General features: G+C 55.5%; 8 protein-coding genes across 8 annotated transcripts in view; 3 read left to right on the plus strand and 5 right to left on the minus strand.

Moving 5' to 3' along the window:
• MONBRDRAFT_32351 (uncharacterized protein) overlaps positions 1–727 on the plus strand; it is a gene marked incomplete at its 5' end in the record, with an annotated part of 1,776 nt that extends 1,049 nt beyond the window's left edge. The window contains 3 exons of the mRNA XM_001745520.1: positions 61–169; positions 267–376; positions 455–727. Coding sequence (XP_001745572.1) covers positions 61–169; positions 267–376; positions 455–512 — 277 coding nt within the window. The 3' untranslated portion in view covers positions 513–727. The remainder of the gene's footprint in view (positions 1–60; positions 170–266; positions 377–454) is intronic.
• Positions 728–823: 96 nt separating this feature from the next.
• Positions 824–2,688, minus strand: MONBRDRAFT_25291 (uncharacterized protein; the record flags this gene model as incomplete). The annotated part of the gene is made up of 10 exons (XM_001745670.1): positions 824–910; positions 1,030–1,086; positions 1,207–1,333; positions 1,416–1,484; positions 1,595–1,654; positions 1,735–1,799; positions 1,874–1,963; positions 2,066–2,189; positions 2,311–2,443; positions 2,538–2,688. 10 exons carry the CDS (start codon positions 2,686–2,688, stop codon positions 824–826), a joined length of 963 nt encoding a protein of 320 aa, XP_001745722.1.
• A 594-nt stretch (positions 2,689–3,282) lies between these two features.
• On the minus strand, positions 3,283–4,967 carry Cdk5 (uncharacterized protein; the record flags this gene model as incomplete). Its single annotated transcript, XM_001745671.1, has 8 exons — positions 3,283–3,455; positions 3,573–3,728; positions 3,833–4,004; positions 4,163–4,258; positions 4,375–4,492; positions 4,585–4,652; positions 4,750–4,814; positions 4,907–4,967. 8 exons carry the CDS (start codon positions 4,965–4,967, stop codon positions 3,283–3,285), a joined length of 909 nt encoding a protein of 302 aa, XP_001745723.1.
• Positions 4,968–5,596: 629 nt separating this feature from the next.
• Positions 5,597–8,250, minus strand: MONBRDRAFT_25293 (uncharacterized protein; the record flags this gene model as incomplete). The annotated part of the gene is made up of 3 exons (XM_001745672.1): positions 5,597–7,388; positions 7,484–7,865; positions 7,977–8,250. 3 exons carry the CDS (start codon positions 8,248–8,250, stop codon positions 5,597–5,599), a joined length of 2,448 nt encoding a protein of 815 aa, XP_001745724.1.
• Positions 8,251–8,872: 622 nt separating this feature from the next.
• MONBRDRAFT_25294 (uncharacterized protein) lies at positions 8,873–10,343 on the plus strand (the record flags this gene model as incomplete). Its single annotated transcript, XM_001745521.1, has 6 exons — positions 8,873–9,017; positions 9,112–9,434; positions 9,517–9,565; positions 9,683–9,744; positions 9,840–9,981; positions 10,099–10,343. The coding sequence occupies 6 exons, from the start codon at positions 8,873–8,875 to the stop codon at positions 10,341–10,343; spliced, it is 966 nt and encodes a 321-aa protein (XP_001745573.1).
• An 876-nt stretch (positions 10,344–11,219) lies between these two features.
• Positions 11,220–12,203, minus strand: MONBRDRAFT_8078 (uncharacterized protein; the record flags this gene model as incomplete). Its single annotated transcript, XM_001745673.1, has 2 exons — positions 11,220–11,763; positions 12,091–12,203. The coding sequence occupies 2 exons, from the start codon at positions 12,201–12,203 to the stop codon at positions 11,220–11,222; spliced, it is 657 nt and encodes a 218-aa protein (XP_001745725.1).
• Positions 12,204–12,399: 196 nt separating this feature from the next.
• On the plus strand, positions 12,400–12,929 carry MONBRDRAFT_8079 (uncharacterized protein; the record flags this gene model as incomplete). The annotated part of the gene is made up of 2 exons (XM_001745522.1): positions 12,400–12,552; positions 12,633–12,929. 2 exons carry the CDS (start codon positions 12,400–12,402, stop codon positions 12,927–12,929), a joined length of 450 nt encoding a protein of 149 aa, XP_001745574.1.
• A 1,019-nt stretch (positions 12,930–13,948) lies between these two features.
• The window catches only part of MONBRDRAFT_8080 (uncharacterized protein), a gene marked incomplete at both ends in the record, with an annotated part of 5,730 nt that continues 3,638 nt past the window's right edge, over positions 13,949–16,040 (minus strand). The window contains one exon of the mRNA XM_001745674.1: positions 13,949–15,186. Within this exon, the coding sequence (XP_001745726.1) occupies positions 13,949–15,186 (1,238 nt within the window). The remainder of the gene's footprint in view (positions 15,187–16,040) is intronic.

A 16,040-nucleotide genomic window follows, 5' to 3' on the forward strand; every position in this document is an offset into this window, starting at 1 on the left:
TTGGGCCCCCCCCCCCCCCCCCCACACACACACAAATTGTGACAAGGGCTGCTGTCATAGGCTGTTGGAAGATGAAGCGGCCCTGGCCAATGCTGTCTTGGACCGAGAAGCCGACGCAGCCACCTGCTTTGGGCGTGTCGTTGTGGACGCGTGGCTGCAGTTTGACCAGGTTGGTGTGCTCGTCTATCCACTTGGTAAAGCAAGCGTCTCAAAGTCGGTTCCGCCTTTCTGGCGCTCTCCTCTCATGTGGCATTGGTCTGCCCAAGGTGTTTATCCTGTACATTCAACAGTTTCTGGCCGATGGTAACCCGCCCGAGCTGACCATTATGCAGTTTGAACAGGCGCGCCAGCGCTTTGAGGCGCACTATCGTGATCGGTAAGTGGCAAGAAAGGGGATGGCACTTGCAACGCCTCGACGATGTAATCTCAGTGTGTATCTGGTTTGCTTGAATAGGATGGCAACGTTGGTGGCCGACGGGGGCGAGACCCTTTCCATCCTCTTGGCGGGATAACCGCAGTGACTGGATGTTGTTGTCATGGCTGTAAGGCTTTCCTCATGGAGCGTGCAGACCTCGTTCAAAGCTGATCCAATCGCTCAAAACAGCCACATCGACCCAAGTACTTAGTCTCAAGATTAACAGGCTTTGTCGAAACACCCGCTGTGTTTGTAACACATGTCAGATTGACCGAGTCGACTGGCCTGTCAGTGCAATTGAGTTGCATTTCCGTTACCATCAAAGCGATACTCTCCTTGGCCCTTTTGCCTCTGCAGCCAGGTCAACATGCACTCAAAAAAGCTTTTATGTCTCTGAGTGACGGGAGTTTACGCCTTGGCAAGGTTTAGATCGATCTGGCAGTTGGAAAGGTTGTAATCATGAGTGACACTCAACTGAGCGCCTTCATCTATCAGCTAAAAAGCGGGAGAAGAGAGGCGCGCAACGTGAAGAGGATCAGATGGATGCTCACAGCCAGCGTAAACTGGCATCATCAAGCTTTGAACGCCAAATCAATCAACGGGCAGCCACGCACCACTTGAACCAGGCGGGCAATGTTCCGCGAGTCATCAATGCCGGAATGAGGGCGACCCTAAACACACACGACAGCCCGTGAGCCGATTATGGTCTCACCCGACTCCTCCTAGGTCGCACTCCAGGTTTGTTGGCAGGGCAAATCTTTGTTCGGAGCAGTAGTTCTTCCTTGCCTCACCTCAAAAGTCAGCCCCACGGCCTGTAGCATGAAATCAAGACCCGTGGCGTAGGCTGCACGTTCAGGTCCAGCCCATTTGAGCTTGAAATGCTTCGTCAGTCGTTTTCGCACGTCCATCCATTGTTGGCTGGGCCAAAAAAAGATGGCATTACTTCACATTGATAGCGTGTCAGGATGCTGGCCTGAGACGCTCGCCAAGAGAAACGTACCATACAGCTGGATAGTCCATCTGGCTGAGCTGACATTGAAAGGCCAGGAAGTCACGAAAATCCCATGGTCTAAACAGTTTCACTGTCATTCAGCTTTCTCGAGACAGGGCATGGCTTTGGTGCGAATGGGTGCCTCTGGTGATGGCCACAGCTAGCAGGCATAACCAAGACCCTCGTACCCATCTGATGCGCACAACACCCGGACGTCGTCCACGTCGTGCGAAGCCTTGAACTTTTGCCTGCAATTTTGGCATGGTAGCGTTTAAGGGTAAGACGGGGACAATGCGATGGGCAACGCTGCCCAGGGGCAGAGACGTACACAGCCTTTCCCAAAAAATCTTCAAAGTCTTGCCAAGCCTCTGGGAACAGCTTGGCCGCATCAACCTGAGGGAGCCGGCATTAGGCACATTAGCTTGTGCGAGGGTGTTGCCTTGTGCGAGCCCGATTGGCCAAGCCACCTGGTCCTGCGTGATGCCGGTGAGATTGGTGCAAAACTTGGAAAGCTGGGGATTGAGCTTGGGTCGGACATAGGTCTGAAACGTGTCGAGCTGCATGGTCCCCGGGAGCACGAGCTTGAGTCAGGAAAGGCTCAAGGGCAGTAAAAGGCAGGTTCGATGAGCGGCAGAAATATGGCTATCACGCCAACGAACCAGTTCCCCACTCTTGGCATCAAGCAGTATGGCCGGTATTTCGATGATCTCATGAGGAAAGGGGGATCGCTCTTCTTCGCAAGTGGCCTCAAAATCCATCACACACACCAACTCAAACGGTTGACTACGCGCGCGTGCGGGATGGGGATGAAGGGTCAGGGCGATGCGAGAGGTATAGGGCTGGTGGCAATGTGCAGCACCTTGCCTGGCTAGGTCTCACTCTTGACAAAAGGGTGTGACCTTACCGAGCGGAGCTGTCGGAGGCAGCGTGGTCATCACGAGCAGTACTGGCCCCGCGCTGAGCCCGAGTGCGAATTTCTTTGACATGTTGCTTCAATCGACGAGTTTTGACGCGCTTGTTGCCCGAGTCATGCAGATCTAGAATATGAAGCCACCGTGATTAGAAAGAAGGCACATCATCAGGTGCGCTCACCAAAGCATGGGTGCGAGAAGACGGCCGCAGCTCACTCACGCAGACGGGCCAGTTCAGCTGACAGCTCTTCAGAGGAGAGGTTGTTGATCAGGCCGTTAATCAAGGAGAGCTTGATCGTGTCATCTTCCAATGACGGCAAATGAGAGGCGGCCATCCCGCCGTGCGGGTCAAACACTAGCTCATCACCCATGCACCCTTCTCCAATCGCCACCTCAGGTCCCTCGGCAAGCAGCAGCCAAAGCACAAAGCAGGCGGAAGATGCAGAAGAGTTGCTCTCATCAAGACAACAAGAAAAAGTTTGACATTAGCACTGTCATGCGAAACTTTTTTTTGGTGAGAACTTGAATTTTGTTCGTGTGTGTGTGTGTGTGAGTGAGTGAGTGTGTGTGTGTGTGTGTGAGTGCAAGGGTTAGCTTGCAAGTGCCAAGGTTCAAGGCGGATTGGACACGCACGCCGATGGCTGATGTTGAGTTCACTCGATGTTGTTGATGTTAATTTTGTTTGGGTCTTCTGCTTTTCGGTAGTACTATACAAATCTCTGATGGCCATCATGCACCGCAGGGGAACACGGCGCTACAGAGGGGTCGATCACCAGTCTATGGTTGACACGCAACGCACACAACACTCAACACTCACTCTCCTTCGATAAGAGCCTGACTACATGGGCTCTCGGCCCCCTCACAGCGACACGCTTCATGGCTGGCACACACTGGCAGGTCGCTGGTCGAGCGGCACGTCGCGGACGCGCATTGCGAGTTGCCTCGCACAGCATGGTCTAAAACATCTAGGCATCGACGCGACACAATTCCAAGACATGGTCTGGAATGTCATCGAAGAAGCGGTGTCGTAGGGCACGATCGGCGCTCAGGCGTTCATCTGGAACGTAGCGCAGGAGCTGCTGCAAGAGGTCTAGGCCCTCGGGAAAGAGGGAGGACACCTCGGCCTCCAAGCCCACGCCTGTGTCAGAGCAGCCAGATCGAAGCTGCTGATGAGGTGCTGAAGGAATCTTCACGGCCAGGGCAAAAATATTGGTTGGAGCGTTGGGACGCCGTGCGAGACTCGAGTTCAACGCACCGTCGACGTGGGGCAGAAAGGGCCCCGAATAGTTGGGCAGCTCGTGCAGTCCAGGCCAGGATTCAATGGTGGGTGTGCCGAGAACGCGAAAAATAAGGTCGAGCTGATCTTGCACCGACGTACCCGGGAAGAGTGGCGAGCCCTTGTTGGCCATTTCTGCATACATTGAAGCGAAAGATGAGAGCCGAGAATCCCAGCGGTCAACAAGACACGGCCGAGGCGAGAGAGGAAAATAAACAAGCGGCCATGCATCATCGTACCCGCGAGGATACAACCCGCCGACCACATGTCAATTGAGGTATCGTAGCCCGTGGCACCAAGAAGGACGTCTGGAGCGCGGTACCACAGAGTGACAACTTCATGCGAGTATGAGCGCACGGGCACACCGTACGGGCGAGCCAGGCCAAAGTCGGCCAACTTCAATTGCCCCCGCTATCAGACCCACAGATCCAAGTGCCATTGAAGCCCGTCAAGTACAATGACGCGTGAGGTCAAAAATCGCTAGGCCAGGACCAGGGCCGGGGCCGGGGCCGGGGCAAGGGGTCCTTGAGGAAAAAAAGACCATGCAGATGCAGGCTCTGTGGTCGGACCTTGTTGATGAGCAGATTCTGTGGCTTGAGGTCCCGATGAAGCACGCGCTCCTCGTGGCAGTGGCGAATACCTTGCAAAAGCTGAAACATGAATGACTGGACGACCGAGATTCCAGACAAAGGAGTCACATAGATTCAGAAACAAGGGACATGAGCACAAACATCAGAGCACCAGAGTTTGATGCGCAGGCCCAATGATTGACGCAACATACTTGAATGACGTGGTGCTCCGGGGTGCCTCGGCAGCTATCCAAAAACTTTTTCAGGTCTTGATCACAGTACTCAAACACCATGGTCAACTTGTGTTCGCTGTGCAGGACGTCATACAGTCTGGACAAGCAGTCCATTCATACATGAGAAGGCGAAACGGCACGGCGAAACGGTACGCCAGCAGCCATACTCGCAGCCATACGCAGCCGTACCGAACAATGTTCGGGTGGTGGAGGGACTTGAGCAGGGAGATTTCACGCACGGCATTACTTGGCACTCCCTACCAACAAGGGCCGAGGCGTGCCAACACGCCCCATTCTCGTGCTGATCAGCGTGCGTACGGGCAATGCCATGCGGGCGAGACAGCTCCAACACACCTCGGCCGCACTTTCCAGGCTGATGCGCTTCAGGGCCACGATGGAGCCATCGTGGCGATCCCGGGCTAATGTCATGTGCGAGAACAGGCGGCAACAGCGCTTGTGAACGATTGCAAGCGTCGGGCAGACAGCTCGGCTCGGATCACGGATCTCGTACCTTTGAAGACCACACCGTAGGTGCCCTCACCAAGCTTATCAATCTTGGCATAACGATTCATGCCCTAACCAATGAAAGAATGCACGGGGTGTGGGCAAAGGCCCTTGGACGAGCGTTGCGCAGAGAGGGGCCAAGACCAGGGGCGCGCACCTGCAGCTGATTGGCCATGATGGAACGATTGCCGACTCTTGGAAGAAGCAATGACCGTTTAAACCCCAAGGTCAGCACCTCCTCACGCCAAGCTCTTTCTCCGCTGTGTTCCCGATCAGTCGACGAGTTCCACAGCACGTACCAGCAAGTCCACAGCTCAGCAACCCTCGGAAGTCGTCACGGCACGTCAAACGCCAATGGGGGCTGCTCCCGCTCGCAGTCACTGTGTGTGTGAGAGAGAGAGAGAGAGAGAGAGTGTGTGTGTGTGCAAATGCAGTCAGTCGCGTGAATACAGAATGCGAAAACAGTGAAAGGGTAACTTGAAATTCAATTTAAAGGATTCTTTTTCAAATTGAGAAAGCAGGAGAGGAACATCTCAAAAAAGATGAGGGCAAAGGCTCATATGGGCGCCGTGAGCATGGCTAAGGAGGGTGTATGTGCAAGGGGGCCATGTGCATAAAATGCCTGCATCGGCAGAAGGTGGCAGGGGACCATTTCAATGTGAATAGCGCCATGGCCACTCAGCGAGAGATCGAGAGATCAAGCATCAGACTCATTATCATCTTGGGCTTCTGATGCAACGTTGGGGGACGATGTGGGCATGACCGGGGAGGAATTTGGAGCATGGGCAGCCAAGGCAGCCGCAGCGGTACGGGTGTATTCGTGATTCGGGCCCAGGGTGGCCTGAAAGATGGCCTGAGCCTTTTGAATGCAGATGATGGCGCGCTCGGGTAGACCACAGGCCTCCAAGATGCCGCTCATTTGCATGGCCACGAGTCCGGTGCGTGGATTCTGCTCACCCAAGGTGGCAATCTGGATGCCTAGGGCCTTGTCGACGCAGGCCAATGCAGGCTCGATCTGGCCCAGACGTTGATAAACGGTGGCCAGGTTGCCGTACGCGGCACCGGTCTCGGGATGAAGCTCTCCGATGGTGGCGGTATAAATTTCAATGGCCTTGTTGTAGCCCTCGAGGGCACCCTGAAGGTCGCCTCGCTCGTTGAGAATGTTAGCAATGTTGTTGCGCGATAGCGCCACGGCAGGATGGCGTTCACCGAGCGCTGCCAGCTGCATGGCCAATGCCTTTTGGTAGCAAGCTAGTTGCTCCTCTTGCTTGCCTTGATCCTTGTAGACGAGGGCCAGGTTGTTCAATGTGCTGGCGACGGCAGGGTGCTTGTCACCGACGACCTCGAGCAGGATGGCCAGAGCCTGGTGCATGGCTTGCTCCGCCTCGGCCAAGTGACCCAGCCGCTGATGAACAACGGCCATGTTGCCAAAAGAGGCAGCCGTATCCTCGTGGCGCTCACCAAGCGTCGTGATACGAATATCAAGGGCTCGGCGATGGTAGTCCAGTGCGCGGGCAAAGTCGGCCGTGGCCTCGAGGGCTACCGCCAGGTTGTTATAGGTGTGAGCCACGGCCGGATGCTGCTCACCCACGGTGGCGCGGAGAATGTTGGCGGCTTGTTCGTAGAGCTGAATGGCGGTGGCGAATTGACCTCGGTCTTTGTGAATGACGGCCATGTTGCTCAGGACATTGGCTACTTCTGGGTGCTGGGCTCCCAGCAGCGCGCTCAGCTGCTGATGAGCCTGCGTATAGGCGGCCAGTGCTTCGTCCAGACGTCCCTGTTCCTTGTAAACCAAGGCCATGTTGTTGTGGGTGGAGGCAATGCTGGGGTGTTGATCGCCGAACGCGGCCCGGGCAGTGTCCAGGGACTGCGCGAATAATTGGAGGGCAGCGTCGTATTGGCCCTGTTGCTTGAGCGTAAGCGCCTTGTGGGCCAATAGAGAGATCATGTTGGGGTGTTTTGGACCCAGGGTTGAGGTGACAATGTCAATGGCACGGTCATAATGAGCCATGGCGTCGGGGATTTGGCCAAACTCGCCGAGAACGCTGCCGACGCGAAAACAGATTTTAGCCGTGTTGTCAGACTGGGGGGCAGCAGCCAAGGCGTCACGAGCTGCCACGCGAGCTTGATCAATGCACCAAGCGCGCAGTTGGTCCTTGATGCGAGCGTTCAGCTTGGTGAAGCCGAGCGTGTCTTCGATCGTCTTGAAAATCATATCGCGGTCGTTGGGTTGGAAAGCTTCAGCCTTTTGTGCCTGAACGCGCACAAGCATGTTGAGAACTTCGTCGGCATTTTCTCCGAGGGCGTTGAGAAAGCCCTCAATTTCGGCCGTGGGCAGCCGAATGTCGAGCTGAACCTGGCAGTTGAGTGCATTCATCATCTCAAAGAGACACCAAGCCCGGGTCATAGGGATGGGGTCATTCCATGGGCTCATGATGAGGAGGACGCGGCCAATGGTGGCAATGTTGGTTTGGAACGTGTTGGACCACCTGCTCGGGAAAAGGCAAGGTGAGATAGATGGTATGAGAGCAGGTGGAGGGACGGCACAAGTTTGAAGTTGCCGGCGCAAGGACACAGAACCCACCAGGCATAAGGGTAGTTGCATGCTTGGTGCTGGTTGTTGGGGATGAGATCCAGCCAATAAAAGGCACCCGGGGCATCCATGGTCTCGTGATGAAGAATTGTCCCAAGGGTCATGTGAAATTTATACTTCCAAGCATGAGAGACGAAGACGGTGGCAGGGGCTACGTCGGCTTCCAGGGCCGGGTCCTCGAGGAGGACATCAATCATTGCACAAGCTCGAGCTTTGGTCCGGGGCATGACGTAGCGCACGCAGACCTCGGTGGTCGTCAGGTTTTCATACTCGTCACCAAACTCCTCGCGCAGGGCCGCTTCCAGGCCGCGGAGGTAGGCGGCGCTGACGCCCAGCAAGGCCCGGCTATTAAGTTTGGGGTCAAGGAACTGAGCTGTCAAAAGATAAACAGGCCATCGCGTGAGGCAGGAGTGGGGATGGGGGACAGGGAGAAGGGGGAGGGGGGCGAATAGCAAACGGGAGTGGTCGAGGAGCGGGAACAGACATTGATCCGCCGTAGCAGCCTCCTCTTCTTTGTTGGGTTTGCTGGTGGCCTCATCGCTAGCTTCAGGGGTGTCCTCAGCTTCCTTGACACGAACGGCCGGGTGTGTTTCGGTATCAGGAGCCACGGGGGGCAAGCGATCATCACTCAGGTCGGGATCAATGATTGAGCCACTGGTCTTGTCAGGCATGGCCAATTCCACCGCGTTGTTGTTGCTGCGCTTGACATCCTCCTGATCCTCGGCAGGGACCCGAGGGCGGCTCTGTTGGCAGCCCATTCTATAAATCCAGTCCACAACCGCTCAATCGCTCGTCGACTGGTCCGTGCCCGACAGGCCCTCACGTGTTGATCCTTCACACTCGGAATGAATCCGATCCCTCCCCCCACACACGACTGGGCCACGCCCTTTGGAATACGAAATGAGAGAGAGGAGATAAAGGGGCGGAACTCGTGTGTGTGTAGCCAAGTGATAATGTCAGACAATTCGTTCCTATGTTGAGGGAAAATGCATGGTCATGTTTTGTCCACAGCAAAAACGTGTAAACGCGTTGTTGCTGTGAAAATGTGTATCGTGTGTATCATCATTCGTATACCGTCCACAACCATTGTTGTCAACACGCAAGTCTCGTTCCATTTTATCTGACAAAGTTTGAAAATTTTCAACGCCCAAATTTTTTTTTTTTTTGATTTTTTATCTTGAGCGGTTGAGCTCAACGTTCGTCTGGACCTGTGGGACCTGCGCGAGGGCGATTGGCAGAGGAAGGTGGGTACTGGGACATGGATAAAGCAAATGGCTGAAGCAGCTGCTATTTTGTTGGTTTGGTCTTAAATACTCTGCTTGGGTCTTGTGGGTGTCGGCAGGCTTGCGTGCTTGGCTGTGCGTGCTGCATTCACCCGTCATGGCCGCAAACACATCACCGCTTGGTGGCGCCATCGGTCCTTTGCCCACCCCTTCTTGGTTCACCAAGCGTGACGTGCGCCGCCAGCTGGCGTATCTCGGATACTACGATGTGCCCGATGAGGTCTTGGCTCAGTTCACCCAAGGTTGGGCCAGGCGATGTGCTGCGGGTGTGCGGGCCGTGTCAGTGCTGTGCTGTTGATTCCCAAAACTCATTCCGCATGCTGGGATCATTCACAGATCTGATTGATTTAGCAACACAAGCGGACAGTGCCCCACCTCGCGCCTCGGGCCCAGCCCGCGATCCTCTGGTACAACAACCCCTCCCAAAGCCCGGGCCAGAGCCTGAGGCAGTCCAGGAACGCCGGTCTTTCCCACGGGGTCGGCAGTCCTTGGCCGCGGCTACAAACGCAGGCGCCACTGCTGCGCCAAGAACACCCATGAAAGGCGGATCCCGCCGCAAAACAGCCGTCATCCCGTCGGCGCCGGCCCCACCACCCACAGGCCCCGGGAACGTGGCCCCCGTTGAGCCCGCAACGGCTGTCGAACAATTGTTTGAGCAGGTCAGGCTTGGCCAGCCTCTCGTACTTGCCCCCCCAGACGCCTGTACACTCTAACTTTTGCTCAACCATCTCCTGACCCCAGTTGGATCAATTACGCCTCATCAATGATGAAACTGCATGGCCCACGGATGGTACGTCGGCTGGCCCTGATCCAAGTACCACCGCACAGTTATGTTTCTCTTATTCACCACTTTGCCTCTCAATATTCTCGCTCCCTCTCGCTCCATGGGCTCTACACCACACTGCAGAGGGTTCAGATGCTGATGCAACTGACGATTTGCGCCCCTTTCCCGATGAGCTCAATCTTGAGGTGTGCCACACATCTCGGGTCTGGCTGGAAAGGCTTTTGCCGAGCGATGTGCTGCTCTTTCAAACTGCCTCATGCTTTACATTTCACTTTGATAGATGTACGATGATTATGATCCTCACTCCTTGGCCGGGCGCCGTGGACATGCCTTGCCCTCCGTGGCTCCAGTCGAGGCCATCGAGCCCGTGGCCAGTCGGACCAGCGTCATCTACCAGCATCGCCGCCCCAAGGCCAAAACAGGTCAGGTTGATCCTCTCCGGGTATCTGCCCTTCTCGGAATTTAATAAGCAAGCACAGCGCCTTTGACAAGCATGCGCTCATTTTGCTTGCTTTTTGATCCTATGGTGCGGCCAAAAGATGTGGTGCGACGCGGGGAGTTGTATCGACAGGCCTGGCAATATCGCAAGGTTCCGGGCCAAGACGCCCACCACGATGTACGATGGAATACTCGCCAAGCTCTGCAGCGCAAGACCAACGAGCAAAGACCTCCCAGCAAACCAACAAAAAAGCCCGCTACTTCTTCGGACTACGTGGTCCCCACTACCAAGAAGCGCTCGGCTTTGCGGTGGGCCGTGCGCATGCACCTCAATGAGCTGCGATAAGCATGGGCTGGCCTGTCTCGCAGATCGTCCTAGAAGACGGATCCTGCTCGTAGTGACATGATCCAGCGTTTCTTGTTTGTTTTATTATTCGCCATTGGCACTCCTGGACGAGCACGCACAAGTCCTCGCAACCCTCTCTTAAGTGAACGGTGCAGTTGCATGTTTTCAACAAAGAAAACCCTGCTATCCACGACATAATGCAAGTGCAGTAAAACCTCAGGATTGGGTTTGTCGGATCAAATTTGTTCACGTTTTATCCATTAGTCGGCCGATTCTGGCCCTTTTCTTGCTGCCCAGCAGCCGCATCATTTGGGATCGATACTCTCGACACCGTCAGTCTGTCTGCCTGTCTGTCTGTCTGTCTGTCCGTCTGTCTGTCTCCGGCAATCACTCTACAACGCTCTGTGCCGATTGGCAAGCCAACAGGGCGTCTCTCCGCACGAGAGCTGGAGGATGTGTCTGGTAGTGAGTCAAAGCTGTGAGTACATTCAAGGGCGGTTCCCTGATGTCGTTGCTGTCCGCAGTCGGGTTGAACAAGGCTGTGCGAGCTTCGCGTTCCATCAATGCACAACCTGCTGCCAGCAGCGACGGTGCCAATCGGACGGCTTCGCAATCTGCACGCAGCTCCTGCATGGAAGGCAGCGAAAGCAGACCACCTTCAAGTGAGCCATTGTCGCAGGGATTCGATACAATGAGAAACCCCCAAAATACAAACAACCTTATTGGCGTTGTGAGCCATGTTGATGGGCATCCAGCTTGCCAAGCCCACCAGCGCTGCCATCTATTCCAGACCAAATACCACAGTTCAGGTGAATAACTTGCCCAGCGAATCAGTGTCCTGAAAGCCAACAACCAAATCATTGTCTTGCTGCGAGGTCAAGAAAAGGACTCGGCACAGGCCGTCGAGCCGAGGTGGTTGCATGCGAGCAAACGAACACGTCGGAAGATGGTTGAGCGTGGTGCGAGCAAAAAGTAGGCGCCCAAGGCCGAAGTCCATATCCGAAACTGTTGGATGGCAAAGAGTCGAAGTGTATCCCTGCAGCGGAGATGAGCGTGTTCATGCATGACAATAAACAGCAGCTCCTGGGGCCGTAGGCGGATTTCACCCAACACATGCGAGCGTTGCAGTGAGTCAGGTGGACGCTCCGATAACCTCCAATCACGTTCAGGGCCATGTCCATTGATCAATCTGCCGTGGTAGCGCAAGCCCACCTCATCACTGTGGGCCCAATGGTCGCGTGCCCGTGCAGCCCGTGGATCCCCGGGGTCCGACATTGACAAGCCATACACTGGAACCCCCGTGCCAAAACGCAAGCCATGAGCAAGCCAAAGGGCTGATCGGTGGCCCACGGCAAAGCAGCGTTGGCAGCGATAGGAGGTGACGTACTGTGAATGTTCGCAAAATCCTCGGGCTGCTGCCCTAGGTAAATGACAGGGATACCAATAGCACCTTTGTCGGGCGCCAACGAGCCGATGGAATACGCTGAAGCAGACAAGGGGTGACATGCAGATCTGCTGAGACTGCAGCGCGGAGGCCACCCAAGACAAAGGAACACGCCAGACGCACCTCGGGGGCTGGTGACGAGGCTCAGCTCAGCCTGTACGCCGAGGGCACGCGCGTTTTCACACAAAGTTTGCCAGCGCCGATTCACGTTGGCCGAGCATCGTGCCTCGGGTTGCCTGCACGAACAGTCATCGTTGAGTTGCGGCAGCGCATCACGCCACCTTGGCAAACCAAGCGCCTCACCGATCAGTCACCGCTTCGACAGGACTGCTCAAGGCACTCCCATACACCATGGCCAGCCCACCACTCAGAACGGCCGCCACTCCTCCACACACCCTCTGCAGCCACCGGACCATGCCTCTCACACTTCCTTTTCTAAAAATTCGTTAATTTGGATGTAAATTTTCTGCGATGGTTTAAGTTTCTTTTTAAAGTTTAGATGTACAGCAGCACAGTGCAGCACAGTAGCACTGGCATTCTTGTAAAGTTTCATAATATTATTATTTTAAAACATTTAACCTTCTGTGTCTGATGGCAGTGGTGGCGGCGGCAATGGCGCAGTATGCGGGGCCCAGGCACGGGGCCGTGAGGCGATGGACTCTGTGTTTGCTGCTACTGCTGCTCTTCTTTCTATCCGGCTCCGGTGGGGTATTGCAAAACAATGGCTGGCTCAAATCCTCGCTCTTCTTTGGACTCAGCATTCAGGTAAGAATGCTCCGCCCGGCGTGCTGGCGCTGCTTGCCTTGGAGTGTGCATGAACTGAGACGCGGTTGCTGCGGACGCAGGCACCCAACGGCACGACCATTGGCGAGGTCACCGAGGCTGAGTTTCAGGCTTTTGTGCAACGCGAAGTGGTGCCCCAGTTTCCAAGCGGGTTGTCCATCTTGAATGTGTCGGGCGAATACTTGACCGCCAGCAATCAAACCATCCAGGAAGCCTCGCGCCTCTTGATCCTCTATCACCGCCGCCACGATGACAGCCAACAGCGCTTGCAAGCCGTGGCACACGCTTTCTGCGAGCAGTTTCAACAGGAATCGGTGCTGGCCGCCACCGAAGATGCCACCATCAACTTCTTTCATTGAAACGCCTCGCTTCAGCCAACCCTTGGTCAAGTTCGGACGTTGCCAGATAAATTAGATGAGAACAAACAACCAAACAAACAAGTAAAACAGCGCTCACAAAGCGCGAGCTGGTGCAATTTTGAGCAGCGACGACCGCAGTCATCAGAATCTTCGCTCGCGCATCCTCAGGCATCCGTTTGCACACCAAGCATTCGCTGCAGCTCGTCGAGTCGATCCCGGTCTGGCAATGCGGGCTGTTGCTCCAGCGCCGCCACGGCAGATTGCAGCCCCTGTCGGATCATCCGCATCACCCGACATCATGAATGCAGACTTTTTTCCAAATGCGACCGGCCCCGACCATGCGGCCATTCTTTGCAAGCGGGAGGAACCGACTTACTTGATGTTGCTGGAAACCTTCAGCCAGTCCGTGATCATAACGCAGTGCCCGAACCAACATTTTCACCATGGCCATGGCATCTGCGATCGGGAGCGCCCCCAGGGCCACGCTCAGCGTGTTGAGCTCCTCCTCACGCACCAATGCATGATATTGATCACTGTACAGCTGCAACAAAAGCCCCAGGCAGCGCACGGCATCGTGTGCAACCTACGCGGTCAGCGTGTGCAGGTCGCCCAGATTAGAACACGCGTGCCAGCTTGAACGGCGGCATCTCCAGTTCTCAATAGAAACGCTTTTGCAAGCGCAACAATGTCAGTGGCAGCAACAGCAACAAACAAGTACCTCAGCCGAAGCATGGCAGGTTAAATTGAGAATGGACTTGACTTCCTGGGCCATACAAGATGCCTGATCTAGAAATTTTTCGGCCGCTTCCCGTACCGATGATCTAGCAAAAAAGCACACAAACGCATAATTATGAGTCAAGACTGGACGCAGATTGCACGCTCGTGCTTGAGATGAGAATTGGGGCAACATACGAAGCACCATCTTGCAGGGCATGGTGGGTCAGTTGGGCACAAGACTTGAGCATCACATGGGTCATAGATAGCACAGCATGACACAGCCCCGCATCCACCACGCCGTGCTACGGCGAGGGGAGAATGCGATGAAGGCGGTCAAGGACAGAACAGGTGACAAAGGTGAGAACGAGGCGTTGGCGTAGCCCGGGGACATGTGCACCAGCCAGCAGCGCAGCCAATACCTTGGCGATGGCGTGAAGGCTTGCTGCCACCCGCCAGGGCAGGCGAGTGACATGACTGAGTTGTGCAAGTCGGCTACCGTTGCGTCGGACCACCATGGCGCACAGCGTGGCGGTGGGCACGCTATCCACGTTAGCGTCCAGGATCGCAGCCTGGAGCGCAGCCTGGAGCGCCTTGTCAAAGAGGGCGGGGTCATTGGCTGACGTGGCCTTGGCTTCCTCAATCGCCTGCGTAACACCTGTTTGGAAAGCCATAACCACCTGTTCGACAGCATGCGTAGCCTCCAGCATGGGCCACAATGCCGTGCCCCAGAGCTCGAGCAATTGAATGGCGATTCGGCTGCAGATTGCTGGGATCGGGTTGCTCTGCTGTAAACCTTGCAGCGCGTTGGTCAGGAGTGGCGTCATTTGTGCACCCTCGGCTGCTTGATCTGCATTCAGCTCCCAGGCAGTACCATACTCGAACAACATGCCAGCCAACAATTGCAGCCCCGCCAAGCCAAAGGCACCGGAATGAGCGGGCAGACACGCAAACTGGGAGAGCTGCAGCAAGAGGTTGAGTAGGAGCTGGCGACCATCGGGCTGACGCAGCAATTCAGCCACGCGTTCCTGCTGCAAGAGGGTCTCCAGCAGCGTGGTCGGTAGTAGAATGAGCTGCGACAGATCTGCAGAACTAATGCCCTCGATAGTTGTTTGCATTTGTGCCAAGCCCAACGCCCCAGCCAATAAATCGGCAACGGCCGGCAACAAATCTGCGTGCCCAAGTTCCACGTGCAGCAAGGGGTGGGCAAACACAACGGGCAGCACAGTGATGGCCGTCAACCGCTCTTTGATCTCTCGGGCTTGCTGCGATGAAGCGTGCTTGCGTCCAACCAGGGCACGATAGACGGAGGCAAGAGCAAGCGTGGTTTGCCGGGCCCATGTGCAGATTTGCTGCAGGCATGAAGCTGCTGCACGCAGTCGATAAGCTTTTAAAGCATCACTGTCCGTGGGCGGGGGTTCTTCTTCCCCGGCCTGCCCCAGTCTGGCTAGGCTAGGATCGTCCTCATTAAGAGCACTGAGATACGTCCACAGGTTGCCTTTGAGTAGCTGGTCCAGAATGCCATCCGAGCGCTTGAGCAAGCCTGCCACGATGACCCAGGGCAAGACATTCCAGATTATTCGAGATCACCAATTTGTAAGTTCGGACGACACGCCAGCACACTCGGCATACATACCCCCCATCAGCAAAAGCGTCTTCGCCTGGTTGACTTCAGGATCGACGTGAAGGCACCTGTCCGTGATGATGCGCGTGTTTCAACGGGGTGAGGGCACGGCGCGACACCGACAGCTCACACCACGCCAGACAATTAAAAAAAAAAAAATTGGCAAGCGAGTCAACCTGAGCAAGAGCTTTGGGGCTCGCTGGCATTCAAGCAGTGCCGACTGGGCGCGACCCTGATCGCCTTCGCCGCAGAAAAGTACGCCAAGCACGGAAAGTATGGCCTGACGAACGCGAGCATTGTTATCCTGTAGTAAATCTACAACAGCATTGGCGCCAGCCTTTTCCACGACATGACCCGCCAGCGCTGGGCTGAGGAGGCAGATGTGAAACAAGGTACAGGCACAACTACGGCGCAAGGCACTGCTTTTGGCTGATGCCAAGCAAGTCCACAAAGCCAAGGCGACTTCATTGGTGGCAAAAGCTGTGACATGAACACCCGTGGGAACCGTGGTCATGTTCTCCATGGCACGGGCTGCTAGCGTCTCTGTGGCCTCGTCCTCTTGGTTCTGGATGCAGCGCAACAGAGCTTGCAACGCAATCTACTCATATCACACGGGATGCCTCAATCGTCAGACAATTATGACTATTATTGCGTGTATGAGAGCAAAATTAGAGGCGTCGAGCACGCACTGGAGGAATGGCCCAGCGTTGAGTTTCTTCCGCCGATAGAGTTTCGCTGTCGGCAGAAAGCTGCGGCGCAAAAGGGTGTGCACG

Source organism: Monosiga brevicollis, genomic scaffold (genome assembly GCF_000002865.3).
Source record: "Monosiga brevicollis MX1 MONBRscaffold_9 genomic scaffold, whole genome shotgun sequence".
In the NCBI taxonomy this organism is placed as follows: domain Eukaryota; class Choanoflagellata; order Craspedida; family Salpingoecidae; genus Monosiga; species Monosiga brevicollis.